General features: G+C 37.4%; 2 protein-coding genes across 2 annotated transcripts; one reads left to right on the top strand and one right to left on the bottom strand.

Annotated features, from left to right (window-relative positions):
* The first annotated feature begins 3,498 nt into the window (after positions 1-3,498).
* Positions 3,499-4,141, top strand: LOC115634240 (HMG1/2-like protein). Its single transcript, XM_030531834.1, has one exon. The coding sequence runs from the start codon at positions 3,533-3,535 to the stop codon at positions 4,073-4,075; it is 543 nt and encodes a 180-aa protein (XP_030387694.1). The 5' UTR covers positions 3,499-3,532; the 3' UTR covers positions 4,076-4,141.
* A 22,568-nt stretch (positions 4,142-26,709) lies between these two features.
* LOC115634385 lies at positions 26,710-27,488 on the bottom strand. The gene is made up of 3 exons (XM_030532070.1): positions 27,376-27,488; positions 27,153-27,305; positions 26,710-27,091 (listed from the first exon to the last, which is right to left on the bottom strand). Exons 1-3 carry the CDS (start codon positions 27,439-27,441, stop codon positions 26,756-26,758), a joined length of 555 nt encoding a protein of 184 aa, XP_030387930.1. The 5' UTR covers positions 27,442-27,488; the 3' UTR covers positions 26,710-26,755.
* Positions 27,489-27,835: the final 347 nt, after the last annotated feature.

Raw genomic sequence — 27,835 nt, 5'->3', positions numbered from 1 at the left:
AATTTGTTGAACCATATCTTCACACTTCAGAAGGTTTAATGTGTGCCATTAATCATTATATGCCAAGTTATGTTGCTCTAGAAACCATACTTTTCAAAATGCAGGCGTTCACACACAGGTCACACATGAAGACAAAAGACTGCATGGGAAAATAGAAACGACTAATTGAAATCGTCTTACTTTATTCATATTTATATTTTATACTTTTTCTCTAACATAAACAATTCATTTAAAAATTTAGAATTCTATGTAGCTTCGTCGTTTGATTGCTGGATATTTAAAGCACTCAGGTTTTCAGACGCGGTGGCTTAGCTGAAAATTTGACTGACAGACATGCCTTCATCTGTCCAAGCCTCCATATTTCGATTCAGACCATATTTACCAAATGTTGCCGCTCTAGATTATAGAATTTTCGAACTGCAGGCGTTCAGACGAGCTAACAAACATGGCTAGCTCGACCCGTCTCATGTTACTCATCAAAGATACGGTTCTGCCACGCTTCCTTTTGCGTGTTACATATTCATAATAACATTTTCTACATAACAATGGGGAATGAAACAGTTTGACAAGGTATGGCTCGTTTGATTCAGTTGTTAGTCAGTGAGTCCGTCAATCATGCAGGCAGTCAGCCAAGCAAGTTAGCGAAAGGTGGCGCATCTCGCTGAAAATGTTTTTATTTTTTTCATTCGAGTGCACAAGAGTTGTTCGTGTTGTAGATGTTGTTGTTGTTGTTGTTGCACACCCGGCACTACATGGTTTTTTTTACATACAATTTAGTTTTTGCATTTTTTCGTTGCTTTTATTCATGGTTGTTGTTGTTGTTTTTTTTTTTGTTTCGCCAGTCAATTCAATTTGAAGCCATTTAGCATCAATTTGCAGTAATTTGACGTATAAATTATGTCAAATTGCCGAGCAGCTTGTCATTGGGTGTATTTTGTAGCTGTTGCCACAGCTTGTAGTTGTTGTTCCCACTCGCTTGTATCGCTTTTGTATTGTTGTTGTTGCTGTTGCTGTTGTTGCTTTTTGCACCTTTTCATTTCGGTTGAACGAGCAACGACGTCGTCGTCGTTGTCGTCGTCGCTGGCAGATTTGGCCCGCCAGGTATAAACCGAGTCGAACATCGTTCATTGTGTACGATTTTTTCCTTCATTTCTTCCTTGTTTTTTTTTATTATCGTTTTGTTCACCTCCTCCTTGTTTTTTGGCATCATGAGTGTGTGAATTTTATTTTCGGCTGTCGACACAAAAGAATTTCACTTAACAGCCAAACACACACACACACACATACAAAGACCGACGGACAGATAGATATAACGACAGACAGCCAGACAGACATTCACACTTACAGAGGCGCTCACAGAGCTCTTGGCATTGAGTAGAAGAAAAAAAAAAAGGGTCCAAAGAGCTGGCTGGTCGGCGAACCAATACAATTATGTCCATCTGTACGATCTGTCCAATGCGTATAGCGTACTAGCAGTCGACACTAAAAGTGCCCATAAAGCCGATTTATACAGGCAGGGGGGCTGGAGGCAACAACAGAAAAGGGCAGGGGCACGGATGTGTGGCGGGGTGCGCAACAATTTTTACGCTTTTGTGAATTTTAACATTTAATGATATCATCGAAAAGTTCGCTGGAAACATAAAACCTGCGCAACACTAACAACAACTACAACACCAATACACACGAAGAAGTTGTTGGCAGCGCGCTTCTGTAGCTCCAGAGAGATGTAAAGATACTTGTACGTGGAGTGGATTGTCGGCTCAAGCTCTTCCGAACCAATAAAATGCGCAGCAGCTACAATCTGCGCTGCTGACTGTGTGCCATTCCCATTCCCATTACCATTCCCCTCCAGAACAATTTCAGCAGACACGACGATGTGTTAAAGTTTTCTTGTTTTTCTTTCTTTTTTTAAGCTGCCTGTTCCCTTCCTCCAGTCTTCTGCCATCCCCCCCTATCGCTATCCGGATGAGTGCGCGTATCGTAAACTCAGTAGCAAATCAGAGGCGCTACTTTGTCTTTCTCTCTGTATTTAGGAACAACAACAACAACAAGAGTTCAAAACTTCCGCATGCGCCTGTGGGGAAGCATTGAGAAGGAAACATGTCATCATCATTGCCGTCATCCATTTGCCCAACCATCCGACCCCCCTCCACACACAACATGCTCCTTTGCTCCCCACCCTAAATGGCAACAAGACCAAAAAAATTTATGAAGGCATACCAAAATTTCTCCTCTCCGTCTCTTCTCCTCTCCGTCTCTTCTGCTCTCCCCTGATCCACTCACACCAACCGTTTGAGTCTGCAGTACGAATGTGTTTTGTCTGTTTATTTGTTTGTTTTGCTCGCTCGCTTGCCTGCTGCTTGCTTGCTCGCCGAGTTATTTGAAGAATTTCCATTTGCATTTTAATTAAGTGAGAGCGCGTGTGGGGTGGGCAGCTTGTTTTTGGGTGGAAAGGCCGCAAAAGTTTGCCTTTGCGTCTGTGTGTCTGTATGTAGGTGTGTGTGTGTGTGTGCCAATGTGCATTATGATTTTGGGGTAGGCGGCTGGCCGATGGGGCAATGCAGAGCTCTATTCCCTGACCGCTCATCTGTAGTCAACGGAGTAAGTATTTTGATATTAAACTCAAAAACTCTGTTCGCAAACTGAAGCAACGATGGACTATGTGGACTCTAATTCAGAAACAAAGCGTACCAACAACAAACCATTACACTTTGTTAGCAAAATGTTTCTTAGGTATTTTGCTAACAAAGTGTGAGTGTTTGTACATGGATTTATATTTCTTTTGTGGGTTTCCTTCAATTGGGTATGTGTCATATAGAAAATGTAATAATAATTTTTTAGTCAGATAATTGTAATAATATTCTTGTATATCTTGTGAAAAACGTAAGGCATTGGCAGCCCCAAATTCGTGGTCAGAGTTTTCTGGACACAATTTTAAGAAATATTTCCTTAAGCTTAATGTAGAGCATAGCTGAGCAGCTAAACATATTATGGTTTAAGGTCATCTTTTACATTAAAATAATGTTCGGTAGTTAACCCTTAATTGCACAACAACTGCCGGTCAAGTTTCTCAGCTTAGAGACTCATATACATATATACATATGTAGTGCACTTTTATTGTACAAATGTACTTGGCATGTCTAAAGTTAACATTTGTATATTCGAGTGAGTGTTTAAAAACAAAAGCTTAGCATAATGATTCGCAGTTTCCCAATTACCACTTTTATGTGCCAATTTGTCTATATTTAGTTGCAATATTTATACATTTATCTAAAAACTGTTGACAGAATGAAATTAGAACTATTTAAAATTGGCTTTGTCTTTTTCATTAAAATTTAGTGCTGAACACAAAATTGTGAAAGTTTTTGAGATAAGTTTTTTGAAACTAAGGTACGCAGCGTCACTAAAGAGTTGGCACTGCCATATTAGAGGGTTGACAGTTTTGAAATTATTCCCATTGTTGACAGTTTTTAAAATATTACAGTTTGAGAAATTTAAGTACGTATAAAAAATTTTGTTTTTGTTCGTTTTAATGGCTCGTTGTGGTGCAGTTCGTAAAAAAGGCCCTTCTTGCAGTTCTACTAAGAAGGCCACGTGCCAAAGATGCAGCAAAAGTAGTTCTATAAGTTCGTTTAAGGGACGCAATCCTTTTATACTCTTCCTTCACGAGTTTCGCAAGCAGCAGAAGGCTAAAAACTGTGATTTGTCAGCTCCGGAACTAGCCGAGATGGCAGGTCGGAAGTGGCGGTGCATGTCACGAGCTGAAAGACTGCCCTACATTAATGCCGCTAGCAGGAACAATTACATATACAGGTCCAGATGCAAGCAAGTGAATTGGGGCGTCGATTTGCTACGCGAAGCTGTGGGCGGTACGAATACTAAGTTGGAGTTCTTGTACGCACTATCAGAGGGTATTATGCGAATGCGGGACAGTGTGGAGGAAAAGCTGCTAAAAATTAAAGATAAAAATGATGAAGAAGAAGAGGAGGAGGAAAACGAGCGTATATGTGAAAAGATGGACATTGAAAATGAAGAGCAGCCGTGCACAGCAAATGTGAAAATCAAACAGGAGTAAAATTAATATCTGTAAATCATTTCATTTCAAAGTGCAATAAAAATGAGCAGTTTTGTCAGCGATACATTTGTAAGAATTGTTTTAATAGGGGATGCAGTCGTGCTAATAAACTATACTTATGGCATCTAGTGTTACAGTATAAAACATAAATAAACGCGGCTACCAGACCAGGCCGCGATGGTTGTCTGCGTCAACGACGAGTCGACTTTATTATCTGGCAGCAATTATGCATATCATAAAACACTTTAAGCATTAATGAGCGTCAGCAGCAACACGCCAACGTGCCGGCAAGAGGCTGATCTGAACAGCCAGCCGTTCCGAGCGCCACGACACCGCCCAGGCCCAGCCCCAAGCTATAGTCATTTATTCATTCATTCAGTCACTCAGTCACTCACTACCGTCTGCCTGCCTGCCAGCCACTGGGACTGCTTCAGTTTGCCGCGGACCAAGTTGGCGAAGTCAGCATGTTGCCACTTTATTGCCTGCTTTACATTTCTGTTAGCTTAGGCCGCGTCGCCGGCGCACCCCCAACCACTCGCCCAGCCACTACACTATAATGTGGAGATACAAGCTGTGCACATTAGTGTGTGAGTGTGTTTGTGTGCAATCGTGTTATGCTTTGCGGCCAAATTAAAATTCGACTTAATCGTTTAAACATTAAAAAGCAAGCAGAGAGCCAGCCAGCAGCCAAGAGGCAGCTATGGAGTTATAGTCGCCATAGTCTAGGTAAAGCCAACACTACTCTCAACGTCCAATTTGCCCCACAGCCGTTGTCGTTTTCCCTCTTTTATTCATTTTGTTGTTGTGTTTTTTGCATGCGCAGAGCAGCATGCGCACCACCAACAACAACCATCTAGCAATGCCTGGCATATCGCCCTCTCCCTTCCACACCATAAACAAACATGGCTGCTGCTCTTTGGCTTCCCAACTCCAACTTCGCTGGGTGTGTATACATGTACATACATATACGTGAATGTGTATGTATGTGTGTGTGTGTGTTCGTTCATTTCGTTCCGTTGCCTTTTGGCTGCTCGCTGATATTTCCCTACACAACACTAAACTGCAGATAGAGAAAACACACGGAATAAATTTAGCAAAAACGTGCTTCAAATAAATTGATGAGCATCTGCTGAGTTCAAAAATGCCGGATGTTGAAGAAGCTTTAAATTTCGCATCGCTAAGTGTGTGCCAAATGAAAATTTCTTCATTAAAAATTCTTCTGCACCTTTCTGGAAAATGAGAGGACATAAGTGTGAAGAACGTACAAAATATATAAATACTCATTAGAAGAATCCAAATAACAATTCCCTGTCTTTTATTTCAGTCACAAATCTTCCCACTTATCCTCTATCCACTGCAATACTTAAGTTAAAATGTCGAGCTCAACCAAGACAGACCACTATACCATATAGCTGTCAGGGAAACTATATGTTCTTGTATGTAATCTAATTGTCGATTGATGACCAAATATGCTTTTGAGATGTAATAAAACGGATAATGTTGGGTATACGATTCTCTTTAGTAAAACGATGTAGATTTAACTTATTTTTAACTTTTTGCGATTAAGATTTAACTTTTGTTTTTGTAAAAATTGTAATTTCGACCCCTCGAAAAAATTTTAATAATTCAATTTCTAAAAGTTGTCCTCTTTGTCAAAATAAGCCTTGTTGGAGGCGATAAGTAATTTCAAGATTTAATAAAAAATATAAACTTTAAAGAAGAGCTCTTTCATAAAGCTTGTAGGCATTGCAAAAAAGCCTTTCAAGCTTCAAAGAAAGTAAAAAATATAAGTGTGCATTCATGTCCATGATACATGGTATCTCTAAAGTAAGCTTTTTACAAAACGAAACAATCCCATTAAGAGAAATACCTATAGTATAGGGAGATTTTATATAAATAACTATGAATCCAGTGTTCAATCAATTATAGTTTTATAACGCGCATATAAACGTCATAAAATTTAGCCTTATCTGACAATCTGCTTGGTTCATCTTAGTTTTAATATAAAGCACCCCTTTTGAAATACACTTACTATGAAATTATTTAACCGATTTTAAACATGTAATCAAGTTTCTTTCAGTGTATGCTAAGTTAGTCAGTGGAGTCTTCTGCAACTATTTTGCCTGCTCAGATTTGTGAAGCAGTTTTGCTTCACTTCGTAGCCCCAAGGGCGGCACAATTCAAATGTTAATTAAAATTTAAAAGCTTAAACTGTGCAAAATTGTTGCAAAAGTGGCGAAGTGAGCAAGCAAGTGGGGCACAGAAGCCGCCACTGCCACTGTTCGTTGCCAAGGCGAAATGTTGCCCCTCATTCTTCATTTGGCTCTTGGTGGTTGTGGCCGACTACTGATTTATGTGCAACTTCGACGGAGGTTGTTTCTGTTATTCTTGCCTGGGATTTTAATGAAATTAATACGTTTTCCAATTTTCGCCCCATCTGTGGGTTGGCGTTTCCTGTACTTTCAGTTTCGCTCAAGCACTTGCCATTCGTCTTTTATTTAACAAATTAATTGCATTGCTGATTGCTCAAGTGCGAAGTTGAGAAGTGAGATTGGAGTTGGAGCTGAAACTCAAACTGAACCTGAAGTTGGGGCGGACTTGTATTTGTCCTCAGACTGACAACAGACAGCAGTCAGTCAGGCAGTCGTTTAATCATTTAGTCTGTTAGCCACTTGTGTGTAATGGCAAAGCCACAGCCCGCCTTTACAAAGGTGTTGGGTAAATATTTGGCGAGCTATTAAGTGTGCATTTGTTTAAGGGATTTACAAATGCAAGCACTTGTAAAAGTGTAGGGAGCGAAAACAAAAATAAATAAAGCAAGTCGTACATTTTGCAATTAGCTTTGTTACGACTGCGACAAAGCTCAGCCCCTTGTAAATACAATGTGACACAACAGTTCAGGTATGCAAATAAGCTGTGGTTCAATTTGTGAAAAGTACATATGCAAGTCTTCGTAATTCTCCAGCTGATATTAATAATAATTTATATATGTGTATTAATGCATGCAGTGGGTTTCGTAACTAAAGACTACTTGATAGGGTCGATAACTTAGGAACAACGCATATTTAATTTGCTGCAAATAAAATATTTCTTCAAATATCAGAGTTTTCAAATTATAGTGCGTTTCTTGTTCTGCTTAAGGCAAGACTATCCAGAAGTTAAAACCTTATTCTCGATTCCAATTTTCTTATAAATGCAATTTCAATTATTTATAGCCGAATAACTCAAAGCATTGGAATTCAAGCAAATGGTTGTCGTTTTAATAGTTTCGAGTTGATTTTGGAATAAAACTAAAAACTGATCTTTAGATTTTTCAAATTGATGGCATGTTTTGAGCATTGTTTTCTTTTTAATATACGATTCAGAATAAGTTACTTATTCTTTTATTAAAAGGTGTTTGGAAATACTATATGCGCATTAAAATATCAGCTTATGTAAAATAATTGCTTAAACGCAACTCCAGAGTCTTTGTTCTTCGATGTGACAAACAAATAAATAAATTTTGAAAGCCACTTCCACATCTCTTCCGTTGTCAGTTCTATAGTATTCCATGTTTGCAGATCGTATTCTGAGTATTTAATACATTTTTTTTTATCAAAAAAAAAAAAGAATTTCCTACGACAATAATATGGTACTGGCGTTTATTGTAGCAGAGCAATGTTTAGAGTTGCAAGGCCAGTGCGATGTCGTATAATTAAAGCAGTTAGTAATAAAAATTGTTAAGTATTCAACAATAATAAAAACGCAATTTGCGGCATTGTACGTGCTAAAAATTGTAAACTAAACTGCGACCAATAAATGTTAAAAACAATTATTAGCACCATTTTTTGTTCTCCTATTTTTTAGTTGCATTGCACAGAGACAGACAGTCGGACGAACAGATAGACAGACACACACATCTATACTATAGTATGTATGTGTACGTGTATTTAGGTACAGAGTGGCGTAATCAAGCGGCAGCGTCAACGACACAGCCACATTTAACACAAAAGTAATAAACTGTCAACAATATGACCATAAACAGTTGCCTTTGCCGTTGCTGTTGATGTTGGCTTTGCTGCCACTGCCAGCTTCAATCGGGCAGGCAGGCAGGCAGGCAAGCCGGCAAGCCAGCAAGCAGGCAAGCAGTCATTCAGTCAGTTAGTCAACGTGTTTCCATTTCAATTACGGCCTGTGCATGGCCTCTGTTTGCGTTTCGGCTTCAGTGGCAGTCACTTGGCCCGTTCCAAATTCGACGCGCAACGTCACAAAAATTAACGGCTGTGACTGCGACTCCGACGACTACTGCCGTTGCTGTTGCTGTTTCTGTTTCTGTTTCAGTTAATGTTTCTGTTTCTGCCGCAATAAACCGGCCAAATGGCCCGCAAAATACAAAATGCCAATGAAATCAGCAATACAAATTTATTATTTTTATGTGATTTTCGTAAACGTCGACTGCCTGCGAGGCAGCCCACCTGCTGTCACAATGATTAGTTGAACTCTGCTTCCTCGTAGCTCATGTGCGTGTGTGTGTGTGGCATCTTCTCCCCCATTGCAGCTGTTTTGCCAATCACATAATAATTACCCTTATATTGCGCCCGCTCTTGCCAAATTGCAATTGTGTGTTAACATTTTGCATGCTCGCAAAAATGATGAAAACTAATGCGAGGGGCGTGTCGTCGCGCAACACTGGCTGGCAGTGGCAGTGGCGTGCGCGGCACGTTTAGTTCCGACCGTCTGATTTATGCAGATGCGAGGCGAATCGATCATGCCCCGGCACGTTGCACATTGCGAAGCCACGCGGGCACAAGTTGAACAGGTGGGATGAGGTCGGGTAGAGTGGAGTGGCACTGTAAGTTGTCAGCACTAGAGAGTATTCGGCGTCTGTTTTCGCTTTCAATTCCATTTACATTTCGATTTAGCAATTATTATCCATTTTTTTCATTTCATTTCATAATTTTGTTTTATTTTCTGCTTTTATGTCTGTAAGTCATGCAATATGTCGCCGCAAGGCGTCATGGCTACGTTATTGTGATTTTCTCTGCATAATCTATTGTGACATTATCAATCGCTCTATATCAGGCTGTAACCCCCAGAAGAAGGGCACACACACACACATAGACAATATTCAAAAGTAGTTGTGAGACATGGTCCAATTAAAAGATTATGGGATTCTATTTGAATTGTTTATGGCGAAAAAAGTTAAAAAAAAAAACAACACTGTTTCAGTCAATTTTTTTTTTCAATGTATTAGGAATCTCGCAATATTGAAGAATTTAAATTTATATTGTAATGAGAGAAACAACACTTTATAAAGTCTCGAAAGATTGAAGAAATGTTACTTTCTTTATATAGAAATTTTACACTTTATAAAGTATGTTTCAGTCCCTATTTTTATTGCAAATTATTTGAAATCTCGAAAAATTGATGAAATATTATTTTCTTTATAAAGAAACGTTACACTTTATAAAGTCTCTTCACACTATTTTTATTTCATCGTATTAGGAATCTCGAAAGATTGAAGAACTTTTCTGAACTTTTCTTTTATAGTTTCACATCAAATTCTATATCGTTTTCAAATTCAAACATCTTTTCTTCCTTGAGAATGAAATATTATTTTTATTATTGGCATATTTTACAAAATATTGAATAATATTTATATTTAAGCAATAATCAAAGTTATATTTTCCATTTCAATGGATTTCATGGATATTGCAGCTTTTATTATGAAATTTGTGCATTTTTCAATAGAAAATTAATGATCTTTATACTGAAAAGTCGATTGTGAACAATTCAATTATCTTTTACAATTTATAATCAAATTATTTTTACGTTTTTTTATATTGATTTGAATTGACAACAATTCAATTTAAAAAGCAACGAAGCTTTTTTCATTGGTATTTCAAGTACAGAAGAAAAACTTTGCATTAACAAAGTATTTTTTGTTTGCTTTTACTAAAATGTTGGAGGCCAATTATTGTCAATCATTGCCAATTAGTTTCTTTGCATTTAACAAGCAAAAAACAAAAACCAAAAATTATCCACAATTTGCGGAGTGATTTCAATTAATTTCTGTGTTGGCTAAATTGATGGAAAAAAAATATATTTTGGAGTAACATTTAACAAATTGAATTTCGAAACTGGCATTTTTCCCACTTCGACATGAGCAAGTTTTCAAATTTAATTCAATAAATAGAATTATCATTGAGTTCCAAAGAGCTCTTCAGCAGGTCCTGGAAACAATTAATTTAATTAGTAATTTGTAGTTGTGGCAATAAAAAATTTAGAGTAGCATTCGTGTATTGCTTGCAATTTAAAATTTATTAAGAGACCATAGGTGTCAGTTTTCAATTTCTAAATTAATGCAACCCGATTAATGTTTTGTATTTACGTAATTTATAGAAGATTTTGCATTTTCATTTTTATTGAAAATAGTTGGTATTTTGTTTGTCTATTTAAAGTTACACAATTTAGGCAAAATATCTGCAACTTATAGATGCCTTTGCGTAATAAGTAGTTATAAAATAAATAATTCTTTTGAAGCATTTTTAAGAAAAAGTACTCGTTTTTTTTTTTAAATTATGAGGTACTCATAGATTTGGCAGTTGATGGCATGGCACTCACGCACTTTCACGCACGACACTATCAAACTGTTATGCATACACATCTTTTTGTTGGTTGAGTGCTTTCCCAGCAAAAGAAAGATGCCCTTATAACCCATTTTTATGAGAGCAGAATATATACAAAAGAATTCTAATTACAGCCAGTCGAGCCCAACCCAAGGAAGGGGCAGTGGCGACATCATCAGCAACGGCAGCAGCAGCAGCAGCAGCGAAATGTTGTTGATAGCAATCAACATCAATTAAAGCAGCTGTCTTTCTGTCTGTCTGTCTGTTGTTGCTGCCGCCGCTGCTGCCGTTGATGATATTGCTGTTGTAGTTGTTGTATTTGCTGCATGCAGTTGTAATTATATTTCATGTTGTTGGTGTTGCTACAGAGGCCGTCGCGTAAATGCATTTTGCGCCTTTATACATACATACATACATACATACATATCACGCTATATACATGCATACATATGTACACATGTCTGTCTTCTGATGGTAGCTCTATGCCACCATCATCATCATCATTATCGTCATCATCGTCATCGTCGTCTTGCCGTTGTCGCAGTTGCTCACTCAACCATTGCGAATGGTGCGCGAGTGAAGCCAACAACAAGTTGCCGCCGTCTCAGCAACAACAGCAACAGCAACAACAACTACAAGTACATCAGTCCCCTTGCCTTGCCGCTCCCGTTCAATGCGACGGCCACTGATGGCAACTGTTGATAATTATAATCCGCTTGTGGTTAAAATGGTGTTGCCTACCTTTTGCGATAAGCGCGCATGAATAATTATGTTGCCAAGTCGCTGTTGCTGTTGTTGTTGTTGGCTTTGCTGTTGCCAATACAAAGCGACAGCGGCAACTCATGAATAATTAATGCAATGCCGCTTTGCTATCGTTTATGTTTACGACAAGCCTCGCTAGCCTTCCGAGCGAGCCACATGGATCTCGTCCGCCCAAACGGGCCCATCTTGTCGACTAAGGTGGGCATAAATATTTTTCAATTATCGCAGGAAATTGAGAATTATGTACAGCTTTTTCCATGCGACAATGTCGGCACAATTGCTTGTGCGTGTGTCAAGAGCAAGGGCAGGCTGAAAAGTCGTCTCTGCATTGCAATCAAATGATTTTAAGTGGCAATAAAAGTGTATTTATATACGCATACAGTATATACACACATATATACGAGTATATACATATGTATGTATTTATATTGCGGACACTATTGCGTGCGCTTTTCATGACGCGTTCAAAGCTGCTGCTGCTGCTGTTGTTATTATTTTGATTAAACCTGACAGCCGCAACGCGTCAACAATGAAAGGCGCTGAGCAAATATTTAATAAATACTCGCACACACACAACGACGTCACATACAGAGAGACACACTGAGGCGGCGCTTTTGAGTAAAATGGAAAAAAAAAAAAAAAAACGGGAAGAAAATATAGGCAGGTAAGGAGGTATAGGCAATTGAATCTCCAATTGACTGGCCGTATGCAGCATCCGCCGGCACCCTGGCAGGCGTTTGACAACAATTAACACTCGTTGCAAAAAAAAAAGGCACACAAAAGGAAAGCGGCGGCAACAACAGCAACAACAAAAGCAACTACAATGCTGCCATTTTTCATGCACAGACAAACACAAAGGAGAAGTGCCACACAATAAGCATTCAAGACTATTATCAACTTAATTTGAATACAATTTATGCAGCACGTTGTTGCTGATGTTGCTGCCACTACTCGTGACAGCAACACTGAAATTCCCACCTTAAATTAAATAAGCGATGAGTTTGTCTAAACGTCCAAAGACGACAATAACGACACAGAGCCAAAAAAAAAAGGGTCAGAAGCCTGAGCCGCACAATTGCCTCTTGAGAGGGGAATCAAGATACAAAGGCAATAAATGCAGCGGCAACAGAAACGGCAACAGCAACGGCAACAGCAACTGCGCAACAACAACAAACAAGCCAAACAAGTTTCTTCTTCTTTGGTGTACAAGTAGCTGCAGCAAAGCAGATAAAAGGCATCTTAGCGCTTACAAAAGGGCAGGCACAGGCACAGGCATAGTAAAGGAGGCGAGCGAGTACAGAGACTGCAACCAGAAACCAAGACTGGGATGCGTGCGTCTCATTGGCATGCTGCCTGGGAATTGAATTCCATTCAAAAGACGCTGAGCTCGCCAACTAGCCAAGAAGTATCTACGACTCCCTGTGTGTGTGTTTTTGTAGAAAAACTTCGTTTTGCTTTTCTTCGTAGTGGCAGTGGCACAACATTTTAACCCATTAAAGGCTGATGTTCCACTCTTCGGACACTGCAATTTTAACTGCCAAGCTGCGAGCTGTTTTCAGCTGTTTGTTTTTTCAAAAATTTAAATTATAGTATTAAGTTGCAAATGAATAAATAAAACGAAACAAAAAGATGCAATGACTTTACATAATTGTTTAAAAATACTCCAAAAGTATGCATTTTTAAATAAATGTGTGCGCTAATTGTATTTCTCAAATGCTCAATAGTTTAAAAAATAAATAAAATAAATAAATAAATTAAATCATGAAGCAACTAAATATTTTAATCGCTCTATATTTCATATAGTTTGTAAATAATAGTATAAACATATTTGTTGCAATTTTTAATTCATTTTCGATTCATTGTAAAGCGCAAAAGGTTTGAAAGCTGTTTGTAATCGTTTTATTGAAAGTACTTTATTATTACAGAGATGAGTTGAAAACAGTAGAAAACAATAAAAAAAAAAAAAATAATAATAATAAAACAAACTGGTATAGCGAACACACATGAGGCAGCTTTGTGCAAAATTTTGTGTCTCTAGCTCTTACAGTATCTGAGATCCAGGTGTTCATACGGACAGACCGACGGACGGACTGACAGGCGGACAGACAGGGCTAGATCGACGCGGCTTGTCATGCTCATCAAGAATATATATACCTTCTGCCTGTTACATTTTTCACCCCATGTACAGAGTATAATGATGTATTCAGACTATGTTTTTCTACTGGATACTTTTCCACTTCCGGGACATAGTATGGTATAAATATTTACCTGTTAAATCAAAGTCTGGCATTCCTACACAACTTCAAGACTATTTACCCATGAGCGAGCCCTTTTGTGTTGGTATTTCAAGTTAATAGCATGAAAAAGAAGGGATTTTGGACGCTGTTTCCCTTTCCTACAATTAATTTACAATGCGCTATAGACCTGGGCAAAATTTTGGCTAAAAAGCAGCATTTGTCTTATGAGTGCTGGACATTATGGATCAGCGAGGGGAGCAGGCAGGAAGGTAGACGGACGGGCGTGCTGAGGTGTTCTGCGATTACATCTTGCATACAATTACGGTGGCCAAGGCGGCAGGCATCACCACCACAAGCTATCTTGGTGGCAGCACTTCAATGAATGCCTGCTTGGCCCAATGCTTGGACGTTGCCGACGAAGCCAAAGCCGCCACCGTTGCTGTTGCTTTTACTGCCTTCAGTCGATGCTGTCGCACTGATAGCCTCAAAATTGTTGGCAGTTGCAATTTGCTGTTTGGAATTTTAAGCGAGTCAAACAAAAAACGTAGTTGTGGCAGTTGAAGAAGAAGAAGAAGAAGAAGAGGAGAAGGGACCAGACAAGGAGGCAGTATCTAAAGAATGGCCGGCAGTAAAACACCAACTAACCAACCAAGCATCATTCTCATGCTCATCAGCAGCAGCTACATTGCTGAAAAGCAACAACAACAGCAACAGCAATGGCATCGAAGATAAAGCCAAGCTGTTGCCTTTGTTGCCCAGCTCACGTCTTCTGGGCGCTTAAGCTGACTACAGTCTCCAATATGTGCAAGAGCAGAGAGTCCAACTTGTCCACATCGTCCTCGTCATCGTCGTTGCCTTCTTTTGCATTTTGTTTCGGGTTTTCATTTAGTTTTTTTCTTTTTTCTCTCTGTGCCTTTTGGCTTTGGCTTGAATTCATGTCCGATTTGTACACCCTTCACTTGAAATGGAAAGGTATATAATATTGCATTTGTAATGCACAGAAAGAGGCCTTAAATTGTACATACATAGGTAAGACGAAACGATGCAAGAAATGTTGCTAAAATAATTCTACAAACGATACTGGACAGATGTCCGTCTGTTTGTCAGCCTGTCTGTCTGTATGACTGCAAATATTTAAAAAAGTATACGAGTTAGAGTTGCCAAACGTAGAACCTGAGTTCTTCTAAACGCAATACATGGAACTTTTGTATTAGCCTAGGCATATGTCTAGTATTTTGGACTTTTATAACCAAATGCAATAATTAACATTATAAGAAATCACTTCCCAATCGCACTTTTTGTGGATGATAGTTAGTTAATGGGTATGCTGTTTGTCTGTATGACTGCAAATATTTTAAAAAGTATACGAGCTAGAGTTGCCAAACGTAGAATCTGAGTTCTTCTAAGCGCAATAAATATAGCATATTTTTGTTTTCTTATTTCTGTCTGATATTGTCTGTCTGTATGACTGCAAATATTTTGGAAAGTATACGAGCTAAAGTTGTCAAACGTGGTACTTGAGTTCTTTTAAACGCAATAAATGTAACTTTTGTATTTTACTTTGGATATGTCTAGCTTCTTGTGCTTCCATAAATAAATATGTACAATAATTAACATTATAAGAAATCTCTTTCGAATCGCAGTTTTTGCGAACGATAGTTAGTTAAAGTAAAGTTTGTCTGTCTGTATGAATGCAAATATTTTAAAAAGTATACATTGCAACATTTGAAAACTTTTTATTTTCATTTTTTACTGCCATGCTTTTTGTCTGTCTGTATGACTGTAAATATTTTGGAAAGTATACGAGCCAGAGTTGCCAAACGTGGCACTTGAATTCTTCTAAACGCAATAAATGTAACTTTTGTATTTTACTTTGGATATGTCTAGCATCTTGTGCTTCCATAAATAAATATGTACAATAATTAACATTATAAGCAATCACTTTCGAATCCACTTTTTGTGAACGATAGTTAGTTAAAGGGTATGCTGGTTCGGTTGCAGCTACAGATAACATTTGAATACTTTTTAGTTTCGTTTTTTTACTGCCACTTTTGCATAAACGCGAACTTCATTTTAGCGAAAAACGGCAACACATGAAACAAATGCCGTGCAAAATTCGAAATAAGATACACCACGCTCAGCAGCAGCCGCCACTACCGCACGATTTATGTTAATCAAACGATAGCAAAGGCAGAGACAGTGGAGACGGCGGCGATGGCAGCGCCAGCAGTTGCATTCAATCATCTTTTATCTTGCATCTCCAGCTGGTTATTATGTATCTCTCAGTGGAGCTTAGACCACAGAGCCACGACGAATGGCGCACTTTCGGATTTGTTTTGCTGGTTGCTGTAGAGACGTGGCATTGTGGCACCCCCGCCCGTTTCCACTTATCCAACCAACCGCCTTTCCTCTCTATCTCTATAGCATTTCCAGATTTGTGTTTTGTGTGTTGCCAACTTTATTGGAATTTGTTTGCGGCTTATATAGCGGCGCCCACTTTGCTCTCTTTCTCTATGGAGATTTCAATTTGATTCGTTATCGATTTGATTTCAATTTGCCAAAATTTGCTGGGCTATTTACTTTCTGTTTGTTACTGGGTGAAAGTCTGTGAATTTGTAAATTTGTAATCGGAAAGTACTTATTCGAAAGTCGATTTGTGGTAATTTTTATTTAACGCTACACTAGAGACATTGGATGAAGATACTGCTTGTGCCATTAATGTAACTGGTTGAAATCGATTTCGAATCAGATGAACAGACCATAATCCATAGAGTCGAATACGCTTAACTGTTTATTTTAATTGCAATCTGATGAACTGATGTGCCAAAGATAATTTGGTCTAAGTTGCTTAGAGAGGGAAACACTGCTGATAGATTGCTATATGTAAGAAAAGTCATTGAATACTTTATAATTTAAACATGGCATTAAAATATATAAAATACATCTTGAAGGGCTATTTAAATAAAATAAATATGATGTTCTTTATAAAGGCTGTCATACTTGTATGACAGAAAGACCATTTATTTCTTGATATCTCATGCTACAAGATATATAAATACCTTTCAGCAAGGAAATTAAAAATTTGTTTAGCGCATTATTTGCATTTCTGACTAAACTCTTTTGCGTTTTCCTGAACTCCTGATCGCTCTTTTTAATACAGCCCTTTGCCACAACTTAGCACATTTTAATTACTATGCGAAAATGCCACAGGGAGCTTTCCCTTTGTTTCCTTCATTTGGTTTAACAATATTAAATTATTTGGTAATTCATGAAATTTGCATATTTGCACATGCAACTACTTCTTCATTCAGTTTGTGCAACGAACTATGGCGAGTTATGATTACAATTTACGGTATTTATGTTAACCTTTGTACGAGGGTATTATTCAATAAATATATACTCGTATATATGTTTATAAAATGTGCAACTGCCCATTATGTGGGCGTCATTAACTTACGGCTGGGCGCGACCAAAATGTTGTTGAACAATTACCTGTAAAGAGAGTAAAGAACAATAATAAATTAATTTGAAATTAATACTTGCATTTCTCTGCAAATTATATTCCAGATAAATGATTTGTTTGCATTCGATTTACAATTGAAATTTCGTATCTATTATTTATTTACTATTTATTATTAATGGAATTTTTGCCATTTTACAAATTTATGTAGATGGGATTGAATTAATGTGTACAATAAAGGAGTATATTATTTTTATTGGGAAATGTAATCAACGTAATTCAATGGCCGTTAAATAACATAAAATTGAGAAAAAAAAGGAATTCAAAAATAATACTGTTTTAATTAAAACTACGACTGAAGACTCAAAAAGCGACCTAAAGGGGGCGGCAAAACCCTCTTCCAAGGCACACTAGGATGCTGGCGGATTTCCAAATTAATCTAAAAAACTAAACTTCAACGCCTGGTTATATATTAAGGACGATTTTGCAAGCAGAAAAAAAATTGTGCTCTCATGTTTGCAAAAACGCGTGTTCTTTCCGTTTTCAAAATGGACCCAAATTTGTGGGTGAAAGTAAAAATAACAACAGTCGACTGTTTTCATTCCCAGACTTATGTATGTATATCGTTGCATCCTTATGATATTTTTAAAGGGAAACAGCCCCTAAAAAGATGAGTTTTTATATGGGAGCAGAGCAAAAGTAAAATTATAACTTTTCTTAGAATTCACCGATTTGGATGAATTTTAAAATGGAGGTAGGGGAGACTTATTTGTAATTTACGTATGCAAAGTTAAGTTGACAAGCAGGAGACAATGGAAAAAATTGAAACAAACTTGTGTTGTGTAGTAACTAGGAGAGTCTTCATACCAAGATTGGTCCAAGTGGGCTCAGCCATTTCGGAAATCCAGGCGCTCATCCAGACAGACAGACGGACGGACAATTTTTCTCATCCTGCTGATTAAGAAAATATATATGTTATGGACTCGGCGAGGGTACCTTTGGCCTGTTACATATTTTGCACCCTTTTTAGCCTTCGAGTACAATTAACGTTCAATTGTTTCTCGATAGTCGTTTACTTTTTAGGGTTCCTTTAGGTGTAGTGAAGTGGGAGCAGGGCCGGAGAAGGAAATTCATATTTCATTATTTCAAACTTGAGTGAAAAGAGCGAATTATTATTTCGTACAACTTACTACTAAAGAAAAAAATTTGCATTTACGCCTAAAAGCTAGTAAAAATTTTCTCAACTTGGTTAAGATTTTATATTAAAATATTTAAATAGTTGTATAATGAATTAATCAATTATATTCGCCAATATCAATATCAGAGCTTTAGAATTAATTTTAATTTTTTCATATAATATTGAGGATAACATGCGATGAAATCTTTAAACGCCTACATCAGACATAAAGAAATATTGAAAATAATATAAAAATGCCAGTTAGCAGCTTGTTCAAACAACTTAACTTGTCTTATTAAATATTAACACGACAATTTTCAGATTACAATCACAATGTAAGGAATGAGTGTTTGCGTTGTCTGTTCAAAATACTAATGCTGAAATGAATTGAATTAAGTATGCAAATGAATTCAATTATTTTTATTCACATGACATGACACTGATTACTGCTTTCGAAGCAAACGACGTTGTGGGCTGTGTCGTCAGGCTGTCTGGGAACAAAGCCATCGATGATTAAATGGTCAGCAACGAAATGCCACTTGAATGTTAAACGATCGATGGTGTTCGCTTTGAATAACAACTATTGGGGCTTAGGAATGAAAGTGTTAAAAATGCAAATATTTAAATATTTAAAACAAAAGCCTTCAACAGACCGGAAGAAGAGCACTCACATACATACACACATACATACATACATGCAGACACGTAAGTGGAACTAGAACGGCAACCGCATAAAATATTTTGTTTATTTCACTGTTTGGCATTGCATGCAAAATATGTAAATGTGTGTAGAGACGCAGGCACCCTACAAATATTAGGGTGTGTCGCTTGAATTTCAATGCTTTGAAGAGAGGCAGAACACTGAGGCACCCTAATGAAAAGTGGCAAGTACGCGAGGCACAAAGGCGGTCGACGGACCGACAGACCGACGGACTGACTGCATCGAGAAACAGAAGCAACAGAAACTGTTGTGCCATTTTACGCTTTTCATGCACTTTTTGCGCCGGATGTGCTGCATAAAAAATCGCGCACACACACACACACACACACAACCATTCCATAAAGTGATAGAAAGAGCGAGAGAGAGAGAGAGAGAGAGAGGGAGAACAACATGCACACACTCGCACAGAAAATGTCAAAAAGCAGGGAAAAGACAGAGAAAGAAAGAAAGAAAATTGTAATTTCAACAAAGCAAGAAAATGGCATCAACAACCAAAAAAAAAATAAAAAGAAAAAAACAGCACAAGAGTTTTTCTTTTATGTTTTCGACAAATGCGCCAAAACTTTTATCCGAATCACTGAGCGGGAAGGGGGGGGTGGGGGGCTGGACAAAATGTGTTTTTGATGCTGCCTTCAACAGCTTGGAAGCTCCTCCCTCCCCCCCTGCCGGACACATTGTGTGGGCGTTCGTCTATTTGCATGTTTTGGCATTTTGCCCTTGCACTTTTCATTAAGCCGGAAAGTTGAAGCTGCAAACTTTAAGCAGCTCTTAGCCTGTTCGCCCCTCCCCTCTGGGCCAATTATGTGTTACCTTCTTGCATGCAAATAGCGCGCATAACGACACAAACACTGAGTGCGCTTCATAAAAATACAAAAAATACAAACAAAAAAAAAAAAAAAAAAAAAACAAAGTTGAAGCAACTTTAGCAATTACTTTCTGCACAAACAAAACAAATGTGTGCGAGTCACGCAATCGAAGCAAAAACTTTTACTCAAATGGGTAGCAACAACAATTACCCACTATTGTTCATGCAACAATAAAAACAACAACAACAACAACACTAGTAGCAGCAGCAGTAGCAGCAGTCTTAATGATGATTATAACCATAATGACTACAACGAGGCAACGTGTGGCCGCAGGGGCTAAGTCGGACACGACAAATAATGTACATATGTATGTATATAGTAGAGTGTTGGCAGACACTCACTACTCGTACGACAATATGCAGAGCTACAATTTGTTGTTTCTAACGCTTTGCTTTTATTATTTAGCAATTTTCGACCAGAGCGTTTCGCATCAATTTATCGCATATTCAAGTCAATTCCATTCAAGCCAGTTGCTGTGAGGGAGGCCATGGAATTTCTGACTGCTAACAAGTATCTCAAGGTTTAGCATAAACAGACGCACTCGTATCTTATAAGTTGCATTGAGTACGCAAACATAAACCAGTACAGGTCATAACAATTCCACTAACAGTCTATACTCGTATGTATTTGATAGAAGATATATATTCAATGATGAATATTTCTTATATAGAGTGGCTTACTAAGTCGACAGTGTTACCAAGGTTCGAATGAATATTCTACGTTTGGGTTTCAAAATAAATCTCGATGTGAACTCTTGAAGGTTTGCGTTAAAAAAAAAAGAACCCTAATACGGTATTTATTGTTCAATTAATAATCTTTAGATAAACACCAGGTATATATTCAACATTTTATTCCTTCCACAATTATTCGTGGGCACTTCTACCCCATCTGCTCAATATTCCAATAAGCCTGCTGCAGATCTGCAGTATCGGAGGATAGATAAAAAAAAGGTTCATAGTTCCAAGTACACTCTCACCAGAATCTCCGATAAGCCATATTGGCTCAAAATATTGGTTCCAAAAATTAACTTTTCATAGAAAATGCGACCGCCTAACAAAACATGAAAAACGTTGATGATGAAAACAAAATGCTTGTGTCCTTTATGTATAGCTCCTTCTTCCAAAAATTAAATATAATTGCAATCAAATACATTCAGGTTATTATTCGATCAAATCTTGCTCCAGCAGACTGGCATTTCAATTGAATAGAAATGTCTCTTAATATAATATAGGCTGTAATGCTCTCATAGTTGAAATCTTTGTTGATCAGTATCAGCATACATTGAATATGGAATATAATGCAATATAGTTTTGATCTAAATGGAAACATTGATATAAAAAGATATAATTGGGAGATAAAACAAACATAAAAACATTACAACCTTTAAATAAATCAGCGTAATTTGTTCTTTGTTTTTAAAATATATACACCTTATTCTCTTATTCTTAAGCTCCTTTTGTAATTTAAAAACATACTTAATATATGTTGATTTGGTGACAAAACAAAATCGACATGTATCAGTAATTAAAATGATTATATGTATTTACAAATTCAATAGCAATTATAAAAATTGCATAGAATAGTTTATGCCACAAAATTATAATTAAATGCTTTATTCTGTTTATTAACAGCTCAAGGTAGTCTGGAACGTTTTTAAAAATGCATTCTGGTTTTACCTTTATTTTGTTTGCTTAAAATATAACTGTTTTCAATGAAGTTCTCATTTTGTAGTTGTCGTCAATATTTTAATCTAATTTAAAACAAATAAATCAGATTATGCAGGAACTTGTTGCCTCTCTATTATTTTCGTTTGTTTTTTCCAACAAAATAATTTACATTGAATCTCTTTACTACCCAAAGGTTTCACATCACAGTGCCGCTTAAAGTTAAGAGTGAAGACGCTTTCTGCTGCCAATTCAAGCCATGCAGCTTTATCATGTGCGATTTATCATGGCCAGAATCATCTTTCTCGAATCAAATTTATTATCAGAATCCCAATAGCGACCAACAACTGTAGGTATTTCAAATCCATTTGCAAATCACATGTGCAAACAAGTAAAATGGGAGAACATACAATCATCTTCCATTATACATAAATATATGTATATCTACTTATAGATGCGAATGCTGATATAGATGTAGAATATACATACACATACACATATATATATATATATATACGTGTATAGAGTATTTTTGTGTGCATGTGCTGTTGCCCCTTGTGGCATGCTACAATTTTATTATTACGTTTATTTGACTTCATATGCATACGTAAGCAGTTTGGCTGGCGTTGACTGCACAACACAGCAGAAAGTGGCGGCGGTTGCAACAACAACAACAACAACAACAACAAGTCATAGCAATTTGCATTGAAGTGCTGCTGTTGTGGCAGTCATTGTCATTGCTGTTGCTGTTGTTGTTGTTGTTGTGGTTTCTGTTTATGTGCGTTCGCTCGTAAATCTTTGCATAGCATGCCCCACAAGGCACATGCAGACACATGCCAAGCAAACCTTAACCACACACGCACGCAGAGACCCACCCACAACAAGCCCACAACACACTCACACATATAAGGATAGAGAGAGAGAGAGAGAGAGGGAGACAATGTCTGCCATGCTCCCTTCTACACATCTGCAACAGCAAAATTTCAACTGAACGCAATTCTATTAAATTATCATTACACTGGGATAAACGTGCCCATCCATGTGTGTGGCATGTGCATGTCTATGTGTGTGGCAAATTACATTATACAATTCACGTTGAATTGTTTGAGCTGCCGCACAACAGCAACAGCAACAGCCAGAGCAGAAGCAGCAGCAGTGCCAGTGCCAGTGGCAGCAGCGTGGAGACACATTTACCGTTTACAGACACTTCTGCAACATCCTCTGCGGTGGCCACTTCATGACACGAACGAACGGGACACTACCTTCAATTATATACACATATACTTGTATTTATTTATATATATATATAATATTATGGGTGTGTGTGTGTGTGTGTGTGTGTTTGCGGTTAGTCTCTGTGGGTGGTCAGTTGTGGCTAGGTTGCAGACTCGAATTGAATAATTCAATTATGTGCTGCGTTTAATGTGTCGTGCGTCTGTTCATGTATCGCAATATACTTGTACGAGTATTATGTGTTTCCAACCAAACTAATTTCAATTTTCATAATTTGACAAAGCGTCGTCCCCTTCCTCTTGCCAGCTCCCCTCTTGCCCCATTTGTTTGTAATGAATTTTGCAGGCAAGCTAAAATTGCATTTGTCTGCTTGCAACGTACTCTGCTATCCTGGCTTGCGACTGAAGTTGAAGCTGCAGCTTGTGTTCGTAATGCGTTGCACTGTTTTGCAATTCAAATGCTATTTGTGCTTGATATGCCACCCCGCTCCCCAGCAACTTCTAGTTGGTGAGGGGAGGGGGAGGAAGGGAAAGCGTGCAGACTAGCAACAATCCAGTCACGTACGTTGCACGACGATGAAGTGGCAAGCAGCAGGCACGAGGCTCTAGCCAGCCAGCCAGCATTTGTGATTGTCTGCAAAGCTCGTGCACAAAATACACATTTCATGGAAGGTTGTTCGCGCATTTTACCAATACACACACTCACATTCTATGCATCCTTTGCTTCTGTCCACATCTTCGGTGCACATTCATGCAACGCGTGCCACTTGGCATCAACGTGATTTGGCGCTCTAGTGACTAAAATCCAACACCAACACCAACACCAACGCCAACGCTCTGCCGTTGCAGTTGCAGTTGCCACCACTGGCTGTCGTTGCCTGTCAGGGGATATTGGGGATTTTCAGTGTTGCTCGCTTTTATCTGTCTGTCCGTTTAGTTTACCAGTTGTGCCAAGTGTCCTAAAAAAATGGCCATCAAAACATAAGCCAACACCCGCTGACTAAATTGCATTTAAAGTGGGTTAGCAGGGTTGCGGAAGTTTATTAAACTAACTATTTAAAATAGTCGTAATAGACTTATATCGCTGTAGAGTGATTGGTTGTTGAAAAATATGCTAGCATATTTATATATATATATATATATATATGTTCCTATAAAGGACACCTTTAACGTGAAAGATATGTTAATACGATGAGCAATGCTGCATTGGATATTTGTGGCGAAAAAAACCAAAGAATTTCCGAATTTTGTTGCTTTATTTTGCAACTTGAAGTAAAAGGAATGAATGTCCTTAAAATGGGAAATCCCCCACTGGTTAAATGAAGTCTAGGCTGTAGACTACATATTATTTACTTTAAGTAAAACGAATTAATGCCCTTCAAATGGGAAATCCCTGACTGGTTAAATGAAGTCTAAACTTTATACCTTATTGCTATAGTTCTTTAGAAATAGGTATGTACTCGTATATTGCCAATAAATATACACATCTTTGTATTGTGTCTGCGAGTTGTTGAAGCCGTTCTTATTCCGGTTAAATAATTTAAACTGAATTACCAACCTGTGTTATCTTACACGACTGCTTCTTCAGGGAGTGCGTTTTACAAACATTTAAAAAACAATTGAAGAAGTAAAGTCGGGGTTCCACAAATTCTCTAAACCTATGTGTAGAGTAATTACTTATGTACATCTATATATTTAACAAAATTTAATACAAATAAAGAAAAATATGCAAAATTCTAAATCGATTTCAAAGAAATCGAATAGAAACTAATGCCTCTGACTGATTGATGAACACTCAACGCATTTGAGTTAATATGCAAATAATTTGTTGTTTCCATAAATAGAAATGCTGAAAAACGTTGTTTTTTTATTGAATATAGAATAAGAGTTCAAATTAAGAATGAACAGTTGAAATATTCAATTATGTATTAAAATACAGAGCATACCTTTAATTTGAATACGAATTAACAAAAATAACAATTAATATTAAACCGAAAGTTAAAATACGAATGAATCTTGATAAGAAAGTACTCTGAAACTTTTTAATTACAAGTACTTTTGTCAAGAATTAAGGATGAAGAAAATGGAAAGATACAATTATTTCTTTCCTTTTAGAACAAAGGTATGTTTACCTATAATTGTATAATTTCCCTGGGCAATAAAGAGGGGCTCTTTTAAAGATTTACTTTAATGATAATATTAAGTTAAAACTAGCCTGATTTGGCATTGAATTAATTAACTTCCAGCACATATGTATTTATAATCGGATTCAATCGTTTTCTCGATAATAAGTGCCAAAGTAATTCGACTTCTTATAAGTCGCACAACATTTAAATCGGCAATTGCAATATTTCATACGTCTACACTCATTGAAAATAAATAATATACTATTTAGCAAAAATTTCATTTAAACAGCACTTTTTTAAAAGCTATGCCTCAAGCTGGCTGGCTGCATGCTTTTTTGCTGACCGTGTGGCAGAAAAATGAGTTGTTTTTGTTGTTGTTGCTGTCATTCAACACCCACGCCCTCGCTAACCGAGTTCAATGTCTTTGAGCCAAAATGTTCAAATTAATGACAACAACAAACTCCATTCACCTTCAAAAATAAAAAACTCAGCGCAAATTGATTGAATTGTATGCAAACTTGATGAGTTTTAAATTTAAATTAATTGCTCGCGCGAATAAAAAAAAAATAAGAGAGAACGCTAATGTCGGGCCAGCTCGACAGTGCAATACCCTGTACCCAGCCATATTTCAAACCTCAGATAATTCGTTTTTATTACGTTCAAAGCCCTAATGATAAGAAGAGATTAAAGAGGAGTTTCTTTTTAACCGATTTTTCAATGTAAGGATATGCTAGTTTGTGAATTTAGGTATAGATTTTCTGCTGCGTCAGAGCATTGGGAATATAAAGGAAGGAGCCTCTAAGGGGTAAAAGGGTATACTAATTTAGTGAGAATGCATGTAACACATAGAAGAAGCGAAGACAGACCTCACAAAGTAGATGTATTCTTGATCAGAATTTTTTGTCATTTTTGTTAGATTTCCATTCTTTAACTGCAAAGATCAACCAAATTATGAACGGTAATTATCGATCAGAATCGTTTTTAACTATATACTATAGTATTTGGATTCATTTAGAAAGTCGTTATTAATTGATAAAATTCCGAAAAATAGAATAGAGAATCTGGATACCAACTTTGGTTATTCCAGCTTTTATAGTTTCTGAGATCCTCGCGTTCATCCAGACGGACAGACGGACGGACATGTCTAGATCGATTTCTCTCGTCATGCTCATTCAGAATATATATACTTTATGGGGTCGGAGATGCTTCCTTCTGCATGTTACATACTTTGCACAAACCTAATATACCCTTTTTACCCTACGGGTACAGGGTATAAAAAGAAAACTATTGTTCAGATTAAAAGAAGGGGAAGGCTTGAGAAAAGTTATAATCTCAGGTCGGAAACTGTAGAAAACTTTGGACAATTCAAATGCCAGTTAAGTGACAGCCACCAGCAACAGCAGTAAAAGCCATGGCAACAACAACAATAATTGCAGTGGCAACTACAACATTGCACAGTTGCTTTAACAATTCGCGATAAATTAGCAGCCAAGTCTTATCCCCCTCTACCCTGGTGTTTGTTTCACGCATTTTCACTTCGTAATGAAACTCGAATTGCAAATAACGTCGACATTTATACCGCTCCTGGCCGACTGCTACTTTGTCTGCTTGGTGTCTCTTAACACTTTTTAACCAAACAATTTCAAACATTCACACTCGATCTCTTCTCGATTGCGGGTTAAACTGAAGTTCAGTTGCAGCTGGCAGCTTGTCAATTTTTTTACCTGCAATAATTCCTGGAAGTCCGCTTTTATCACGCCCCGTATAGAAAACAACAAATCTTAATCCTTTCACCCGCGTTAGTGCACACTTTATTTAACTGAACAGTCAAGTCATTTTTGTTGTAATTTTAAGTATTATTGTGAGGCCCCAGTCCACCTCACCGGACATTGCGGCAACTAATTTATAGAAACCCTCGGGCAAAACTTCCGGCAATCCCGCGCCCGCAACTTCGCAACGTTTAAATTCATATTTATTCTTGGGCCATGGTGGTTTGAAATTGTCCTTATATACCGGCAGATTTGAACAGTTTGAGAAATTCTTTACGAATTCCTTGTACAATGTGTTTATATAATCGTGGTACTTTTGTTTGGGTACAGACCAGGGCGTTAGTCTATAGTCGTAGTTGCTACCTGTCGGACTACGATAGATAAATACCTCAATCTATACAAAAAAAAAAGTGGTTTATATATCTCTGTATCTAGGAAGAAAGCGAATTCCTTACCATTGTATCATCACTGGTATCATATTTCCACTCAATGTTCCCCGTTAAGGCATATTCGCCTCGATTTACTCGATCAATTTGAAAATGTAACTTCACTTTCTCTTCATCTGCTGAGGTCGAAGTTATGGACTTAGGTTCGTACTCCCAATTGCGCTGTGCATCAAAAAAAATAAAAACGAGGTGTATAGCACTATTTTGAATATTGCATATACTTTCTACTCACTTCTGCTGCAGAAAGGACACATAGCAGCAGGACAGCTATGCCGAGAGAAACCAAAGAGAGACGCATTTAGGAAATGTTTTAATAAGCAATGATACGAGTACACTGATGTAAAACACTGGATCACCTTTACTTTATATACAAAGTAACTTTTGATTCCCTTTATAGATTATGACCACATTTTTGAACTAATTAATATTGTTGCGGTTGTTATTGCCACATATTTGTAGATCTACACAAATTAAAAACTTACATGGAACAGCATGTCCTCAACGATCAGTTTGCGAACTATCAACATGTTATGTAAACGAAAGCTATTATACTTATTTATATAAATGAATGTAGTTATAAATTCAATTTGTATAAAATGAAACCCCCTGATTTGATGTAGAATTTCCCGTTCTCAGAAACCGAATTCAGCAATTTATTTGCGGATTTGTGAAAATGCAACTTACGCCAAGTT

This window comes from Scaptodrosophila lebanonensis, unplaced genomic scaffold (genome assembly GCF_003285725.1).
Source record: "Scaptodrosophila lebanonensis strain 11010-0011.00,11010-0021.00 unplaced genomic scaffold, SlebRS2 tig00000001-arrow-pilon, whole genome shotgun sequence".
Lineage (NCBI taxonomy): Eukaryota > Metazoa > Arthropoda > Insecta > Diptera > Drosophilidae > Scaptodrosophila > Scaptodrosophila lebanonensis.
The sequence above is the reverse complement of the archived record's forward strand: the minus strand, read 5'-3'. Positions and strand labels throughout refer to the sequence as shown.

Bases quoted from the DNA above. Each gene is read 5' to 3' on its own strand.
- LOC115634240 (XM_030531834.1), top strand. From the start codon at position 3,533: ATGGCTCGTTGTGGTGCAGTTCGTAAAAAAGGCCCTTCTTGCAGTTCT.
- LOC115634385 (XM_030532070.1), bottom strand. From the start codon at position 27,441: ATGCGTCTCTCTTTGGTTTCTCTCGGCATAGCTGTCCTGCTGCTATGT. The intron at 27,306-27,375 runs GTGAGTAGAAAG...TTTGATGCACAG, and splicing joins GTGTCCTTTCTGCAGCAGAA to CGCAATTGGGAGTACGAACC. The intron at 27,092-27,152 runs GTAAGGAATTCG...TTTTTTGTATAG, and splicing joins ATACCAGTGATGATACAATG to ATTGAGGTATTTATCTATCG.